Here is a 19,118-nt window from a genome sequence, read left to right on the forward strand (position 1 = left end):
GGGATAAAGATTGGCTTGGACACTGGGGACAACTCCTTTACTCTTATTCAAAAGATTTCCTGGAATCATTTATTACCACCAGAGAAAGGAAGCCCTGGTTTATCCTCTCATCCAAAAGAGAGCATTTCCAACTGTGCAGCACTCCCACAGTATTGTCTTGGGAGTGTCAGACGGGATTTATGGGTGAAGACGTCTCTGAAGTGGGAATGAATCTAAAATATAGGGCTTAAGAGACAAGAGTGCTACCCGATGAACCATTTGCTCAGCCTGTCTGCCCTGTACACACTTCCAATTGGCCGAATTTCAGGTGTGACGAATGTAAGAATTTGGCATATATATTGTATTATATGTATCTGCTGCAGTAATATGTTTCTTTTAACCCTGGTTTGAAAGATGGCCAGACTTTGTGGCTGCAGGAGGTTCAATTAAGATATCGTAAAAGCAACATTATCATTCTTTCAAGCCGTGCTTATGTTTACAAGGAGAGTTGCAGTGGTGGCTTTGTGGTGAGCAGTCACACATGTGGCGGCTCCCGTCAGGGTACATTCAATTTGGCCTTTTTGCTTCTTTTATGGGTGATTTTTGGGAGGAAATTAGATTAGTTTGATGGGATAGGATTCCCTCATACAAGTAGTGTCCAGTAAATATAATACATGGCAGAGATCAGGCAAGAGATCGGTGTCAGGCTCAGATGTTTCTCGAGCCTCAGCAGGGAGGATCATGGGGGAGGCTTCTGCTGCATCATTGGAAAAGATAGACCGACGGATAGAGGTACAAGGTGTGACGATACAGAGGATGGAGGTGGCGCTCTCTGATCATACTGATTGGATTATCTCCCTGAGACAGAGATGGCATTGCTGGCTGAAGAACATAAAGTGCAAATGGCCAGGGTTGACAATCTGGAGAACTGCTCCAGACAGCAAAACTTAAGAATCATTGGGTTGCAAGAGGGCCTGGAGGGCTCAAACTCAGACTATACGTTTAATATGTTTGGAAAGGTGGCCGGGGAAGGGGTCTTGCCGACCACTCCTGAATTGCACTGGGCCCATCATTTGTTGAGGCAGAAGCCTAGATCTGGAGAGACACCACATGCCATCATGGTCAGGTTTCCTCGATATCTGGACAAGGAGTAGGTCCTGAGATGGGCAAAGGACTATCTTAACTGTAGATGGGAGGCCACGCCATCAGAATATGCCTGGATGTTAGGGTAGAGTTGGCGAGCAAGTGTGCGATGTTTACTAAGGCCAATCCCGCACACAAAGCAATGTGCAATTTGATGTGTACCCAGTTAATCTTCGGATGACCTTCAAGAACAGAGATTACGTGGATGCTCCTGAAGATGCAAATCAGTTTGCCAAGAAGCATGGACTGGAGGCTTAAGGACTAAGGAGCCTGTTCGGGTACACTGAGGGAGAATTCAGAATGTCCAATTTACCTAGCAACCATGTCTTTCAGGATTTGTGGGAGGAAACCGGAGCACCCGGAGGAAACCCACGCAGACACGGGGAGAATGTGCAGACTCTGCACAGACAGTGACCCAAGCCGGGAATCAAACCTGTGACCCTGGCGCTGTGAAACAACAGTGCTAACCACTGTGCTACCGTGCCGACCAATATTCTTGGATGCAACTTATCTGGTCCTGGTGCCTTGTAAACTTTCAGTACCGACAGTCTATTCAATACTTCCTGATCAGTTTTACACCTTCTCGGGACAGAGTTTTCTCGTTTGTCACCATGACCATGGGAGCCTCCACCTCCTTGGTAAAGACAGGTGCAAAGTATTCATTTAATACCTCAGCCATGTTCCCATATGTAAATTCTCTTTTTGGTCTCTAATCAACCCTACTACTCCTTTTATCACCCTTTATGATTCCCCTTTATGTTGGATGCCCTTTTTTGTCTCATAACCTTCGTTTCTGTAACGTGCCTTTTCACCTCCCCTCTGAACCATCGGTATTTCTCTTGGTTCTCAGCTGTATTTTCCACCTGACACCTGTCATAAGCAAACATTTTCTTCCTTATCTCAATTTCTATTGCCTTTGCCAGAGGATGTTCTGGATTTGTTTGCTATTACCTTTCTCTTCGTTAAAAATAAAGTTAGAGTACCCAATTCATTTTTTTCCAATTAAGGAACAACTTAGCGTGGCCCATCCACCTACCCTGCATATCTTTGGGCTGCATATCCATGGGGCAAAACTCATGTAAACACGGGGAGAATGTGCAAACTCCACATGGACAGTGACCTGGGACCTCGGCGGCGTGAGGCAGCAGTGCTAACCACTGTGCCGCTCCCTACCTTTCTCTTTTAAGGGAATATACCTTGAATGAGTCCAGACCATTTCTGTTTTGAAGGTAGCCCATTGTTCAGCTACATGTTTTCCTGCCAACCTCTCATTCCAGTCTATCCAACCCAGCTACATTCTTGCCCCATTGATGTTGGCTCGCCCGTAGTTAATTATTTTTTATGCTGGATTGCCTATTGGCTTTTCCCATCATCATCCTAAACCCTATGATGCAACAATGATCACTGTCTTCTAAATGTTCCCCACTGACTCTTCATCTACTTGGTCCACCTCATTTCCAAGAACCAGGCCCAATAGTGCCTCCTTTCTTGCTGGACTGGACACCTACTGGTGTGGAAACTTTTCCCGAACACAATCTCGGAACTTTGCCCCTCTCCGTCCTTTACACGACCACTGCCCCAGTCTACATTTGAGTAATTAAAGTCCCCCATTATCTCGACTCTATAATGTTTGCACCTCTCTGTAATTTCCATCTAGATTTGTTCTTCTACATCCTCCTCACTAGATGGCGATCTACAGACTATAGCGAGCAATGTAATTTATACAATGTCAGGGATTTTGGGGGTTCAGCCAGAGCCATGCCGGTTGGTGGCCATTTTGTTCCAGCCAAATTGATTCGGTCCTTAAATCCTCTGGGACATCCTCTTTCGCCAGCACTGTAATGCTCTCCTTATTTAGTAACACCAACCCTCCTTTCCTATCTTTTCTGAATACCTTGTACCCAGGAATATTTAACACCCAGTCCTGTCCTTCCTTGAGCCAGGCCGCTGTTATAGCCTCAACATTATATTTCCGCAAGGCAATCTGCACCTGTAATTCCGTAATCTCATTTATTATTCTCCGTGCATTCACTTCGTGTCCGTCCCAGTATTTTGTGCATCCTGGTATTCCTCTGTAGCATTTCCTCTTGGTTCACACAGCCCTGTCCAGTTAGTTGAAGTCCTCTTGACAACACTCTGCCACTGCACCCCAGCTCTGTTCAGGTACATCCCACCTGGCTTGTACAGGTGTCCTCACCCTCAGAGACAGTCCCAGTATCCCAGGAATCTAAAGCCCTCCTTCCTGAACCATGTTTCCAGCCCCACATTAATCTGTTTTATCCTCCCAAGTCTGTGCTCACTTGCACATGGCACTGTGAGTAATCTGGGGATTACTACATTTGAGGTCCTGCTTGCTAATCTTCTATCTGGCTCCCTAAATTCTGATTGCAGGCCCCCAACCCCTCCCTACCCAAGTCTTGGTACTAATGTGGACCATGACCTCTGGCTGCTCACCCTTCCCCAGAAGAATGTCCTAGAGCTGCTCTGTGACATCCCTGAACCAGGCACCAGGGAGGCAACATACCACCCTGGAGTCACATCTACAGCCGCAGAAATGTCTGTCTGTTCCCCAGCTAATGTATCTTCTATCATTATTGTTCTTCCCACCTTCTTCTTCCAATCCTGTTCAGCCGAGCCGCTCGAGGTGCCACAAACATGGCTCTGTCTGCACTCTTCTGAGGAACCAGAGTCCCCACCAGCTTCCAAAATGGAGAACCGATTTCTGAGCAGGATCCCAGGAAACTCCTGCACTAGCTGCCTCGGTCTCTTGGACTGCCTGGTGGTCACCCATTCCCTCTCTGCCACTAAACCCTTAATCTGCAGTCAGCCAATGTGTCCCATGGAGCTCTCAGCCTCTTGGGTGCACCACAGTGACACAGCCACTGCTCTAGCTCTAAAATTCGCAGCTCAAGTTGCTGCAGCTGGCAGCACCATCTGCATGTTAGGATCCCAGACCAATCCAGAATTTTTGTTGGAATCCCGACAAGAACACAACTATTTGCAATTTGTAAAATTGTGAGGAAATGTTATTGCATCACAGAGGTGATTTTTTAATTCATTTTTAAAATTTAAAGTGCCCAATTCTTTTTTTTTCAATTAAGGAGCAACATAGCGTGGACAATCCACCTACTCTGCACATCCTTGGGTTGTGGGGGTGAGACCCATGCGGACAAAGGGAGAATGTGAAAACCCGACACGGACAGTGACCTGGGACCGGGATTGAACCGAGGTCCTCAGCACCTTGAGGCAGCAGTGCTAACCACTGTGCCACAATGCCCCCCTACACCAAACAGCCTCCCCGAACAGGTCGACTAGGGATTTTTCACAGTAACTTCATTGAAGCCTATTTGTGACAATAGCGATGATTATTATTAATCATGGGTCAGCACGGTCGCACAAGTGGCTAGCACTGTGGCTTCACAGCGCCAGGGTCCCAGGTTCGATTCCCCGCTGGGTCACTGTCTGTGCAGAGTCTGCACGTTCTCCCAATGTCTGCATAGGTTTCCTCCGGGTGCTCCGGTTTCCTCCCACAGTCCAAAGACGTGCAGGTTAGGTGGATTGGCCATGATAAACTGCCCTTAGCGACCAAAAAAAGGTTAAGAGAGGTTATTGGGTTATGGGGATAGGGTGGAAGTGAGGGCTTAAGTGGGTCGGTGCAGACTTGATGGGCCGAATGACCTCCTTCTGCACTGTATGTTCTATTACACCACAGTAGTGATTGCACTGACCCATGAGTATTTTTTATGTTAAAACAAACTTTAATTTAAATAGAGAATTAACCACATTAACTACAGCAAAATAGCTTTACTGTTAACAGTTACAACAGTTCTTAAGTAAAAGGAGGAATTTTAACATACTTCCTCAACTTGTCCCTCTATTCCTATTAAACCAATATAATCCCAATACCACTCATGAATAAAGTTAACACCAAGGTTTCTTACTTGCTTTTCTCTGTGCAGAACCTTTGGAGAGAGAACCTTTCAGGTCCAAAACTAAAACACCTCTGTTCAGATTAAAATCCGAGGAAGAACTATCTTTTCAGACAGGCCTGGCTCCTCCCCTTAATTATATCATCTGTACCCAAAGCACAAGATAATCTTCTGTTGCTTCCCACAAGATGACCCGTTAAGCCAAGACCAAACACAATACCCCTCATATTATCTACACCAGAGTTGTTATATAATCCCTACAGTGCCGAAGGGGGCCATTCAGCCCATCGAGTCTGCACCGACCCTATGAAAGGACAGTCTGCCTGGGCCCACTCCCCACAACTCCACGTGCATTAATCATGTCCAATCCACCTAACATACACATTTTTAGACACGAAGGGACAATTTAGTATGACCAATCCATCTAACCTGAACATCTTTGGAATGTGAGAGGAAATCAGAGCACGCAGAGGTCACCCACGCAGACACAGGGAGAACATGCAAACTCCAAACAGACAGTCATCCAAAGCTGGAACTACCAGGCCGCCCACTTTAAACATAAACAATATTCCATTAGCAGAACACTTCATCTGAAAAATCAATGATTGCCTCATTTTTATGACCCCTTAATCACAGCTTTAGCGGACATACTGTCTGTAAGAATTGTAACCCAGGTTTTAATAACATTGCTGCAAAAAATATAAAATATGACAATCCCTTACCTTCATCACACACACATACGATTATCTAGGCATCAGTTGCGACCATGACTTTGCACATACTACGTGACATACATTCCACCTGACTGAGTTGCCCTGCCATGACTTAACTTTATTCTATTTGGATTACTTGCATTAGTTTACTATATTGACCACAACTTTACCTTGGGCGGAATTCTCTGGTTTCCCCCGTGCCCCAGCCGCATGTTTCTCGGCTGCGCACCACTTTCTGGCGGCGGTATTCTCTCTTCCCGCTGCTTGTCAATGGGATTTCCAATGAAGCTGCTCCACGCCAGGGCAGCACGGTGGCACAGAGGTTAGCATTGTTGCCTACAGCGCTGAGGACCCGGGTTTGAATCCCGGCTCTGGGTCACTGTCCGCGTGGAGTTTGCTCATTCTCCCCGGAGTGTCTGTGTGGATTTCGCCCCCACAACCCAGGAAAGGTGGATTGGCCACACTACATTGCCCCTTAATTGGAAAAAATAATTGGGTACTCTAAATTTATTTTTAAAAAGCTGCTCCACGCCACTGGGAAACCCGTGGGTGGGGGTGCGCCACGAGCGGGAAGAGAATCCTGAATACTGGAAAATTCTAGCCTTTATTTCAGACGCTGGTTTGCCACACAGCCCCTTACACCAAAGACTTATGAGCCAATCAGCGGACTAGCTTCCTGTCGTCCCCCCCCCCCCCCCCCCCCCCCCCCCCGTCCCCAAAAAAAACAGGTGAAATACTCGCCAAATAACCAGCCTCATCTGCTGGTGGCAAGACCACTTCCTCAAGGCTGAGAATGTTAGAGGGCAAAAAGCAAAAGAGCTCCTCTTTCCCCCATACACTGAATTCCCACTTTGAACCAAATATACCCACTCGGCCTCAGTCCCACAGAGGCCAAAGTCTCCCCTCACCGATTGTGCATTTAAAAAAAGTACCTTTCTTACACAGAGCTTCATACATGGTGAAGAGTCACCATGATAGCTTAGCTTCCTGCTACACTAATCAAGCAAAAGCGCTTTCAGGTGACTGACAGTTAACTGTCACTCAGGCAGCTCCCTGTTTAACTCGGCTACTTAACTTGAAAAGGATTTGCCAGTTTAATTCCCACTTTGAACCAAATTCCCAGACATGCTCACTCGGTCGCTGTCTCACTCAAGCCAAAGTCGGGCGCTTCTCATACAAATGACAAAAGATCAGAACGCAACCCGAATTGCAGACACGTGGCTTCAGATGGTTGAGAATAACCAGGAAATATTGAGGAATTAAAACCAGCGATAAATGTGGTGGCAATACTGGTTTTGGGGTAAAGGATATCAATTTCAGAGGCGAGATGAATGGGTCGGCTGGAAATGTACCAGGGGTATCACTACGTCTGTCCCACTGCAGCAAGTGATCAGCAACATCATCTGATACTATTGAACGGAACTCTCAAACTGAAATGCAGCACAGAAGCTCATCAGTGCGCCAGTATCAATAAAGGAACTCAAAATCTACATATCTGTAACTCCAAAACATCCAACAAGAAACTGAACAAGCGACACAGAAGGATGGATGGAGTTTGTAAACATATGGGCTGCTCTGAAGAAGAGACAAGAAACAGAGCAACTCTCCGCCCCCTTGACAGTCACTCACCTCCCGTATGATTGGATCATCCTCTTCACTTGCCATGCTGCAATGAGGAGGGGGGGAGCTGGGCGGCTTCTTGGTTCCACTCTCAGGCTTTGTAACCTAAAATATTAAAGATGCATTAATGGGTGGCCCAGCTCTATTTCCCCCACTCGCATTACCCAGCCCTGCCACCCAAACATCACAAGCCTGTCCCATCACAATGCCACTGAATTGCAAAACATTCATCTTCTGGCCTCTCCCCCACTTAATCTAATTTAGAATTGAGAAGAGGGACAGGGTCTAAACTGCTCTTTGGCAGAATGGGTATATGATCAAAATACATTGGGGACAAAATGTAAACAGTCTTTCAGTCTGCGGCTCTCCCCATAGGTCAGCCTTGGTCCAATCGGTAACACTCTCATCTGAGTTAGGCAATGGTTCAAGGCTCATTGCAGGATTTGCTCACTAATACCAGGCAGACACATGAGTGCGGCATTAAGGAAGCACTGACTTTTCAAACAAAATTAAACTGTTCTTGCCCACCTGGATGGACAACATCCTGTGATTCACGGCAGAGAGCAGCAGGGAGCTGACCTGGCCAACAGACCTTTGCCAATAATTTCATTTGCTGTTTTGGGAGATTTTCAGTGACTGATCGCAGGCTTCGTAGAATACAAATTCCCGTGGTCAGCGGGTGGAGGCCTGCCCAGCTGGAGCTTGTTTGGGGACCTTTAAATGTCACTCCCAGACCCGGATTGGCAGTTCCTGATAGTCTTGGGCTCGGACGTTTATTTTGTATGCCATGATAGCGGCTTTATTTTCAGTTTAAAATAGACCACTTTTGCCTTTCACGCCACGCCTCCTGGAATTATTACATTGGCGACGAGGATAAAGCGGGATATTCTGAGCAGCCTTTTTGAAACTCCCCGACGTCAACTCAAGTAAGAAACAAAACAAAAATGAAACCCCAGAAATGCCCTTGTTTGGGAAGCTTGAGCTTAGGATGTGGTTTTGGAGGACTGGCCCCAGTATGCCGAACGCATGCACTTCCTTTTCCACGCCAACCGCATGGAAGGGGATGACTAACAAAGTAATTCTTTTGATAGCATGCAGGACCCGGAGGTTCAGCATTATTAAGACTTTACCTTATCCTGCAGCCCTGACACTAAAATGTTCAACAAGGTGGATCTAGTAAAGAACCATTACGACCCAAAGCCATCCATAATCCTCCAGCGTTACTGATTCAACACAGCTGGGAGGACCCTTGAGAAACCAGTGACAGAATTCCTCGCTAGGCTAAGGAAGCTGGCCGAATACTGCAAGTCTGGCCCATCCGTGACCGGGATGATACATGACTGGCTATTGTAAGGGATCAATAATGCTGTGATACAAAAATTGTTGCCAGAACCCACCATAGACCTCAAAAGGGCTATAGAATTAGCACTACCCTTGGAGAATGCTGAGAAAAGGGCCCAGGAACACCAGTGGACAGTCACATTCGCAGGGGGGGAAGCGAGAGAGAGAAGAAAAAGAGAGGACGATTCGTATTCCAAAAAAACAGCATTCCCAGGAAAGGCTCCCACGTGTCACACCCACCACCAACCCAACATTCAGTCAGGTTATTCTGGCATCTCAAAAGATGGCAGGATAAACCTAGAAGTACCAGGGAAGCCTCACTGAGGACTACAAGCATCAGCCACAAGACTGGCGTATGTGTGGCCAAAGGACACAGCTGAGGTAAGGCTGCCAGAATCAGCAGTACGTGTGCCGCCCAAGTCTGAAGCTAAAGCCACCTCAGGCCCGGGCCTTGCAAGTCGATCAGCCTGCAAAGGGTGAAACGATGTAGCTAAACTGCACAACCCTAAGGTTTCCCCGAAAAAGATAACACTCTTGCTCAACAGCCATTCCCTAGAAATGGAGGTGGATAAGGGAGCTGCCATCTCCATCCTCGGGGAACAAACTTCCAGCATCTCCGGGTAGACATCTTGCTCCTAGGCCCGCAAGAAAGCAGGGTTAGATTGCCCACATATACAGGGGAATCATTGGCGATTATGGGGACCTCTATGACCCCGGTTACCTATGGGAACAGTTGGCCCAACTCCTGCTCACAGCTGTATCAGAACCAGGATTCAACATCTTGGGCAGAGATTGGCTCCAGAGGATCTATCTACAAATTTTCAAACAAGGAACCAGTGGACTGTACGAGGTCATTGGCAAATACCCAGAGTATTCCAAGAAGGCCGTGGTAAAATAAAGGGAGCAAGGGGAAAGATTTATGCAGACCCAGAGGATAAAGCAGACGATATTCCCCCATAGCCTCGCCTCGGATCCAACTTTTGGCAATGTTAGCACCTACGACTACTCTCTCTCTAGCACCACCCAGGAAGACACATTGCCAAATCAGATGCAGCCGCGTCCTGCTGCCCACATGCTTGGTCCCTCTGCCAGCTTTGGAAGAAGTCATCATGACCTTGAACTTCTTGGATACCTTGCCAGTATCCGCGAAGGAGATTCAAGTGTGGACCCAGAAGGACACACACTGGCAAAATTGCACCACATGATCCTCAGTGGCAGAATTAGAAAACACCCCACGGATGACAGAAGATGGCATCACCCTGTGGGGAGCCCACATAGTCGTCCTCACCCAGGTTGGCACCCAATCCTGTCGGAATTGCATACCCTGAGGTACCCAAGTTAAAAATACTCCCAAGGAGCTATGTCTAGTGGCCCAGGCTCAATATGGACATTGGAAATCTTGTGCCAGGAGAACCAGAAGCTCCCACCATTGACCTCTTTGCACCCATGAGAATGGCCAGGAAAACAATGGGTGCAGGTGCACGTGGTGGACTTTGCTGCATGTTCTTGGGATTGATATTCCTTATTGTGGTCATGCCCACTCAAAATGGTTGGAAGTACATTGTAAGCCTTCCACGACTTCTCCTTTAACAAGAGAAAATCTCCAGTAAAGTTTCCGTACCCCTGACATACCAGAGGTCCTTTTAGCAGTGGAGAATTTCAGGCATTCAGGTTGAACAGCATTAAACACATCTGAACGACATTGTCCCATTCATTGTCTAATAGCCTGCCTGAATGGGCAGTTCAAACATTCCAAACCGGAATGAAGAAACAGCCTGCTGTTCTCTGGATGTGAAATTGGCTGGGTTCCACTTTGATTATAGAACCATGCTGCCAACGACAACGGGAGGTGCACCAGTGGAATTAAGTGGATGACGACTGCGCACCAGGTTCCGCCTACTAGTTCACAAATTTTGAGGGGGGGGGGGCAAAAGCAGGAGACCAAAAAATATGACTCCAGAGGACATTCAGAATAAGAGTTGCTGTTTTGTAAAATACCTTGGAGATGGGACTCCCAATGGATCCCATGGGTTGTGTTGCACAAAACTGGTCCGGGGGCAGCTCTGCGGCCTCACGGCGCTGAGGTCCCAGGTTCGATCCTGGCCCTGGGTCACTGTCCGTGTGGAGTTTGCACATTCTCCCCGAGTTTGCGTGGGTTTCGCCCCCACAACCCAAAGATGTGCAAGGTAGGTGGATTGGCCTCGATAAATTGCCCCGTAATTGGAAAGAAATGAATTGGGTAGTCTAAATTTATTTTTTAAAAACTGGTCCAGTTTCTTTCAAAGTCAAAGTCCAAGGAAAGGCTGTGAAAAAATACCTGGACCTCCTGAGCAGCAGGGAACCCTCTCCAATGGAGATCATTTCAGCAGAGACCACGTCATTGACACCACATTGTTGTGACTACCTCCAGCAAGGGGATTCAGCTTAGCGGGGCCTGAAGAGTCGTTCTCCGCCGCATCCCCCACCCCCGTCACCCTCTGTCCGCTTCACACCCCCACTCCACCTGCTGCCAACTCGAGATCTTCTGCCAAGTGACGACAGAAGCCTCATTGCCCCGGGATTGAAGGATATGATAAACCTCACGGAGACCACAGGGGATCATTGATCATCTCCCGTGGGCTTCAAGAAATACGAGTTCCCGTGTTGAACGGGGGGCCTTATAGCTGCGGCTCATTAGCGGAACATTTAAATGTAGCTCCCAGACCAGCAGTTAGTTCCCGATAACCCTGGGCTGGCAAGTTTGTTTTAGGTGCCATGGTAGTGACTTTATTTTCAGGTTAACACAAACCAGTTTGGCCTTTCACTCAGCGCCTCCTGGAATAATTGCAGCCTGTATTTGTGTTAAATCTTCCAAGCATTGCACAGCACATCAGCTGGAGACTCTCAGCAAATATACTGAACCAAGAAAGAACACAGTTATAACACAGAAACTGGGCATGTGGCCCCTGCAGTCCATGTCAGCATCCACTCTCCAAACAAATAGTTTTAATCATATCGACCTACGCTCAATCTCTTCCCCTTCATCCTCCTGTCAAGTCTCACCTGAATGGACAGTTTCTACCTCACACATCCTGGCAGCGACTTCCACATTCCCAACTCCTGCTCTCTGTTCAAAATCTCTTGTGTTTCATCTTACATTAATGGCCCCGTGTTCTTGACCCCTGGAAACAGCATGCCTATATCCACCCAGCTCTCAGTTGTTCAGCATTTGAAAAATTTGTTGCAACTCCCGCAATCTGCAATGAAATAATGTCTCACGTACTGAATCTTTCGGATCTGTACTTGCTCGCATCAGGCAACACCTTAATGACCTGTCATAATATCCTCTATCGAGATCCTTCAGTCAAAAGCACAAGAGGAAAGGCAGCCTCTTGAACCTGTTCCTTGTTACTAATCAACATAAATCAACATAAATCTAACAAAACCTTCAGGTTTCAGAGTCAACAGCACAACATTAGTTAAGAAAGACTTGCATCGCTGCAATGCTTTCCACATCCCCAGAACATCTCCAAGTGCTTCACATCCAAAGAAATATTTTTGGAAGTGCAGTTACTGTTGTAATGCAGACAAGATCCCAGCAGCAGCAACGTGCTAATGACCTGTTTCTCTTGGTGTAGTGATCAACCCCGATTGAGGGGATAAATATTGGTCAGAACACCAGGGGAAACACCCCTGCTCTTCTGCAAAATACCACCGCAAGATCTTTTGCATCGACCTCAGAGCACAGACAGGGCCTCCATTTAAAGACTCATCTGAAAACTGCACCTCCGACATCCCAGTGACAGCCCAGATTATGCACTGAAGTTTCTGGAGTAGGACTTGAACCCACAACCTGCTGAGAAGGGGGTGCTACCCACACAGCCAGAGCCGACACAGAACGCTATATAAATGCACCATGCCGTAATGTTTTTATAGATTCTGCCATGTGAGTGATGGAACATCAACCATGTATAATTTTTATGGATGAGATAGATGCTATTGGTGGTCGCCGTTTCTCTGAAAGCACCTCGGCTGATAGGGAGATTCACAGAACCCTCATGGAGCTGCTGAATCAAATGGATGGCTTTGATACTCTACATAGAGTTAAAATCATAATGGCTACAAACAGACCAGATACATTGGTCCTTAACTTGAAGGTCCTACTGCTGCTAGTTAGGCATGCTATTTAAAAAAATAATAATCTTTATTGTCACAAGTAGGCTTACATCAACACTGCAATGAAGTTACTGTGAAAAGACCCTAGTCACCACATTTTGGCACCTGTTCGTGTACAGGGGGAGAATTCAGAATGTCCAATTCACCTAACAAGCATGTCTTTCAGGACTTGTGGGAGGAAACTGGGCACCTGGAGGAAACTCATGCAGACACAGGGAGAACGTGCAGATTACGCACAGTGACCCAAGCCCGGAATCAAACCTGACATAGTAGGTCATGTTTGTCTTGTGCCACCCTCGTACATCCACTGTAGCTCATCTGCAACCACTGTGACCGTCATCCTAAGCCGAGGTCGACTCATCTTTCAGTTACCCTCCATTTTATCACCTGGCAGAGATATCTAGCTTTCAGTTCTGATCAAGTGGCTGAAATACTGACATTTTCTTTTCTGGATGTCATTTTTTAGAATTATTTTTTTGCTCTTGAATTTTCAGGCACCTCTTCTTTTGTTTTATGGTCTGTGCTTGGAATTTTAAGCATGCGTCTTAGTATCCACGTTACAAAGCCTCTCTTTACTTCCACAGATCTTTATTTATTATCCAAGGTTCTGAAGCGAACAGGCAAGTGGGTAAAATGTGTAGCGTCTTATGAATGTTTTCCTATCGCTTCTCCGCCTTTTGGCTGAGATGAGTGTGAGGTCAGGTGTAATGCCTGGATCTGGTATGTCTCTCTTGTGAGGCTCGTCAATCGGATTCAATTTGAATTGTTTTTGGAGCAGACAAGGAGCTGGATTAAGGGTTTGCCCCTCTCCACACCATGAGCTCTGGCTTTGTAACTCTGATAAAGAAATTTTAAAAAATTTCAAATGATTTTTTTTTCCTTGTTACAAGTTTGAGTTATAATTTGCCTCAGGAGCCAACTTATTTACTTGTTTCAGTGTCACACCATCCACTGCAATCTTCACTCTAGTTTCTTCTAAAGTATCCCTCTGACCACCATTGTTTATGTCTTTTTGATGTGTGTACTCAATTGATATTCTAAAACTTCTAGATTTTATTTGATTTAAGATATTCTTTTTTTTTCTTTTCTTTTTTAAATAAATTTAGATTACCCAATTATTTTTCTCCAACTAAGGGGCAATTTAGTGTGGCCAATCCACCTACTCTGCACATTTTGGGTTGTGGGGGTGAAACCCACGCAGACACGGGGAGAATGTGCAAACTCCACACGGACAGTGACCCAGAGCCGGGATCGAACCTGGGACCTCAGCGCCGTAAGACAGCTGTGCTAAGCACTAGGGCACCGTGCTGCCCGATTTAAGATATTCTTCTAGGGCCTCCACTGATTCTGCAAATGGAGCTGTGTGGTCAGTGTGGCACAAGCGTCATGTTATTGCCTCTAATTTTGACTCTGGAAGTACATCGCTAATTCTCTGAATATCTGTTGTGTGCAGACTGAATCATTTTGATGCCAGTACACAGCCTTGTTGTACGGCTCTTTTCATTTGAAATATATCTGATTGTCCATGTTCTAGTCTGAAGCTCATTATTTGGACCCAATGTAGGCGGTGTATAAATCTCACATCTTTATTGTTAATGCCGAATTTCAGCAACACGTCTATTAGTTTTTGGAATAAGCATGATTTAATTCTTTTTCATAGTCTGTGAAGCATGGCCACATTTACTTCTAAATACTAACTGATTGTTCTCAGGTTAAATATTCCCTCCCTTGTTCTTAGATTAAATATTCCCTCTCTTGTTCCTACTCCAGGTCTAAATCCAGACTGTGTTTCATAGGAATATAGGAAACAGGAGTAGGCCATCTGTTCCCTTGAGTTGGCTCTGCCATTCAATAAGATCATGGCTGATCTTTTATCTCAACGCCATTTTCCCAAACTACCCCTCCTGTGGTTAGCACTGCTGCCTTACACCGCCAGGGACCTGGGTTCAGATCTGACTTTGGGTGACTGTCTGTGGAATTTGCACGTTCTCCCTGTGTCTACATGGGATTCATCCAGTTGTTCCGGTTTCCTCCCACAGTCCAAAGATGTGGTTAGGTGGATTGGCCATTCTACATTGCCCTTAGTGTCCAAAAAGATTAGGTGGGGTTACTGGGTTACGGGTGGAGGCGTGGGGCTTAAGTAGGGTGCTCTTACGGTACTCCACCAACCCCATGGTGGTGGCAGCCCTGAGAGTCTGGGGCAAATGGAGGAAACAGGTGGGAGCAGAGGGACCATCAGTCTGGTCTCCAATCTGCCTTAATCATCGGTTTGCCCCGGGGAGGCTGGGTAGAGGGTTCCGGAGATGGCAGAGAGCAGGGATCGAGGGGATGGGAGATCTGTTTATAGAGGGGAGCTTTCCCAGCCTGAGGGAGTTGGAGGAAAAATTTGAATTGATGGGTGGGAATGAGTTTAGGTACCTGCAGGCGCGAGATTGTCTATGTAGGCAAGTCTCAACCTTCCCACTCCTACCGCCAAGGGAGATACATAGAACATAGAACAGTACAGCACAGAACAGGCCCTTCGGCCCTCGATGTTGTGCTGAGCCATGATCACCCTACTCAGACCCACGTATCCACCCTATACCCGTAACCCAACAACCCCCCCCCCCTTAACCTTACTTTTTAGGACACTACGGGCAATTTAGCATGGCCGATCCACCTAACCCGCACATCTATGGACTGTGGGAGGAAACGGGAGCACCCGGAGGAAACCCACGCACACACGGGGAGGACGTGCAGACTCCAGACAGACAGTGACCCAGCCGGGAATCGAACCTGGGACCCTGGAGCTGTGAAGCATTTATGCTAACCACCATGCTACCGTGCTGCCCTTCTACAGGACAGAGTAGTTTCCAGAATATGGGTGGGAGAAGGGAGAGTTTCTGGCATTTATAAAGAGCTCATGGGGTCAGAGGAAATGCAGACCGAGGAGCTGAAACTCAAATGGGAAGAGGAGTTAGGAGGAGAGATAGGAGGAGGTCTCTGGGCGGATGCGTTTAGGGTCAACACGTCCACATCATGCGCCAGACACAGCCTGATACAGTTCAAGGTCGTTCACCGGGCCCAATGACAGTGGCCGGTGAGCAGCTTCTTTGGGATAGAAGACAGGTGCGCAAGGTGTGCGGAAGGACCAGCGAAGCATGTTCATATGTTCTGCGCATGCCCGAAGCTTAGAAGACGGCCTTTGCACTATGTTTATATTTGTATGTGCACTGTTTCTTCTGTTATTGTTATAAAAACATAAATACCTCAATAAAATGTTTATTAAAAAAAAAGTAGGGTGCTCTTTCCAGGGGCCGGTGCAGACTCAATGAGTTGAATGGCCTCCTTCTGCACTGTAAATTCTAAGAAACATACGGGAAGGGCTTTTATGTTACAAACAAATTGGCAAGAGGCTGCTCTGAGGACTGTGGCATGCTGTTAGAGCTGATAAGCATTACACAATAAGTACACTGATTGTGCACTGACTGCACTGAATGGCTCACGTGAAAATGGGAAAACAGATGACAATCATGCAATAGGAGCTGACATAAAAGGAGAAGCTTTGCTCTCAGCATTTAGTTAATAACAAGCCAGGGCAACATGGCGGCACAGTGGTTAGCACTGCTGCCTCGCAGCGCCAGGAACCTGGGTTCAATTCCGGCTTGGGTCACTGACTGTGTGGAGTTTGCACTTTCGCCCCGTGTCTGAGCGGGTATCCTCCGGGTGCGCCGCAGTGCCAGAGGATCCGTGCCGAGGGGGGCACTGCAGTATCCGTGCCTAAGGAACTCCGTACTGCCGGACGGTGAGCACCACAATCCGGAGGGACAGTGCGAAGGAGTGTCGCGATGACGGTGGGTCCAAACCGCAGAGTCAAACGGTCAGCACCGAGGAAGCGCCGCAGTGCCAATGCCGAGGCAGCACCGCAGTGCCGGAGGGACAGCGCCAAGGGAGCACCGCAGTGCCAGAGGGTCAGCGCCAAGGGAGCACCGCAGTGACAGCGCCAAGGGAGCACCACAGTGCCAGAGGGACAGCGCCAAGGGAGCACCGCAGTGCCAGCGCCAAGGGAGTACCGCAGTGCGGCGCACTAATGGAGGGTCAGTCGGTCAGAGAGTCAATCCTGAGGAAACACCATACTGACGCAGGGTCAATCATGAGGAAGCGCCATACTGACGGAAGGTCAATCCTGAGGGAGCACCATACTGACGGAGGGTCAATCCTGAGGGAGCGCCGTACTGATGGAGGGTCAATCCTGAGGAAGCGCCATACTGACGGAAGGTCAATCCTGAGGGAGCACCGTACTGACGGAGGGTCAATCCTGAGGGAGCGCCGTACTGACGGAGGGTCAGTCCTGAGGGAGTGCCGTACTGACAGAGGGTCAATTCTGAGGGAGCGCTGTACTGACGGAGGGTCAGTCCTGAGGGAGCACCGCAGTGATGGAGGGTCAGTGGTGTGGGAGCACTGAGTGTCAATTCTGAGGTAGTGCCGGTGGGTCAGTATCGAGGGCGCCTCACAGTGCACGAGGGTCAGTACCACAGGGTGCCATACTGTTGGAGGCATCATCTTCCAAAAGTCTGCCCTCCCAGGTGCAGCATTATATGAAGGCAAGTTCTCCCTGGTGTCTTGGGCAATATTTATTATTCAATCAACGTCATTAAAACTTATGATCAGCTTATGATCACATTGCTGTTTGCAGAATCTTGGTGTGAACGTGTTGGATTCCGGGTTTCCCACATTACAAAAGTGACTGAAGAGCTTTGGGGTTGCTGCCCCCACCTTGTTAAGGTGATGAGTTCGCTGACAGGCAGAGCAGTCCCACCCCTACTCAGCTCCATCTGATGCAATGTGAAGGCAACAAGCTGCTGCAGCTAAAGCCGCTCCCTCCCCACCGACAGGCCGGGGATGATCCTTGTTGCTTTACCTGATGCCAGTGCCCGGGAGGCACTCCTGGCGTCCAGGCCGCGCTGACCACTTACACCATTGGGATGGAGCGGCCTCATTGGAGGTTGGAGATGCCGGGTCCTGGCCTGTACCGGAGAGAGTGAGAAACAGAGGCCGGTCAGTACCCCGCAGCAGGACAGGGAGCCGCCTAACTCTGAGCCGAGGCCCCTGACTACCGCCCGCCGGCATAAGGCCCGGCCAGGCCCACGATTCGAGCCTCGGTACTCACCACGCTCTCCAGCCACCCGCTCCCTCAGGTGGTGCCGGCGAAATGGATGAACCGAGTAGCAACCATGGAACCGACACGTGGGCCCGACTCATAACAGGAATTCTGGCACACAGAGTCATCTGGCGGCCGGAGGACCGCGTTACACCGACAGCGTCCTCCTGGCGGCCGGAGGACCGCGTTACAGCGACAGCGTCCTCCTGGCGGCCGGAGGACCGCGTTACAGCGACAGCGTCCTTCTGGCGGCCGGAGGACCGCGTTACAGCGACAACGTCCTCCTGGCGGCCGGAGGACTGCGTTACAGCGACAGCGTCCTCCTGGCGGCCGGAGGACCGCGTTACAGCGACAGCGTCCTTCTGGCGGCCGGAGGACCGCGTTACATCGACAAAGTCCTCCTGGCGGCCGGAGGACTGCGTTACAGCGACAGCATCCTCCTGGCGGCCGGAGGACCGCGTTACAGCGACAGCTTCCTCCTGGCGGCCGGAGGACCGCATTACAGTGACAGGGTTCTTCTGGCGGCCGGAGGACCGCATTGCATCGACAGCCTCCTCCTGGCGGACGGAGGACCGCATTGCATCGACATGGTTCCCCTGGCGGCCGAGGGACCACATTACATCGACAAGTTCCCCAATCGGCCGAAAAAACGCATTACATCCGCACAGAGTTCCCCAGGCGACCGAGGACCTCGTTACATCCGCACATAATTTCCCTGGCGGCCGGAGGACCGCATTACACCCAAACCCACAGTTCCCCTGGCGGCTGGAGGACCGCATTACACCCGAACGGAGAGTGGCTTTGGCGGTCGGAGGACCGCATTACACCCGGGCCCAGAGTTCCCCTGGCGGCCGGAGGACCGCATTACACCCGAACCCACCGTTCCCCTGGCGGCCGGAGGACCGCATTACACCCGAACCCACAGTTCCCCTGGCGGCCGGAGGACCGCATTACACCCGAACCCACAGTTCCCCTGGCGGCCGGAGGACCGCATTACACCCGAACCCACAGTTCCCCTGGCGGCCGGTGGACCGCATTACACCCGCACATTTCCAAGCGAACACTGTCCTGATTACATTGTCTATGTGTCTGTGTCTA

General features: G+C 48.8%; 1 protein-coding gene across 3 annotated transcripts in view; it reads right to left on the bottom strand.

Annotated features, from left to right (window-relative positions):
• The window catches only part of polr3e (polymerase (RNA) III (DNA directed) polypeptide E), a 91,597-nt gene extending 73,440 nt beyond the window's left edge, over nt 1-18,157 (bottom strand). Inside the window, exons 1-3 of one of the 3 annotated variants that reach the window (XM_038819730.1) lie at nt 18,030-18,157; nt 17,781-17,886; nt 7,394-7,489 (exon numbers count right to left, since the gene is read on the bottom strand). In XM_038819730.1, coding sequence (XP_038675658.1) covers nt 7,394-7,429 — 36 coding nt within the window. In that variant the 5' untranslated portion in view covers nt 7,430-7,489; nt 17,781-17,886; nt 18,030-18,157. The remainder of the gene's footprint in view (nt 1-7,393; nt 7,490-17,780; nt 17,887-18,029) is intronic. The other 2 variants (XM_038819728.1, XM_038819729.1) reach the window with 2 other exon arrangements.
• Nucleotides 18,158-19,118: the final 961 nt, after the last annotated feature.

The sequence above is a fragment of the Scyliorhinus canicula genome, chromosome 15, assembly GCF_902713615.1.
Source record: "Scyliorhinus canicula chromosome 15, sScyCan1.1, whole genome shotgun sequence".
Classification (NCBI taxonomy): Eukaryota; Metazoa; Chordata; class Chondrichthyes; order Carcharhiniformes; family Scyliorhinidae; genus Scyliorhinus; species Scyliorhinus canicula.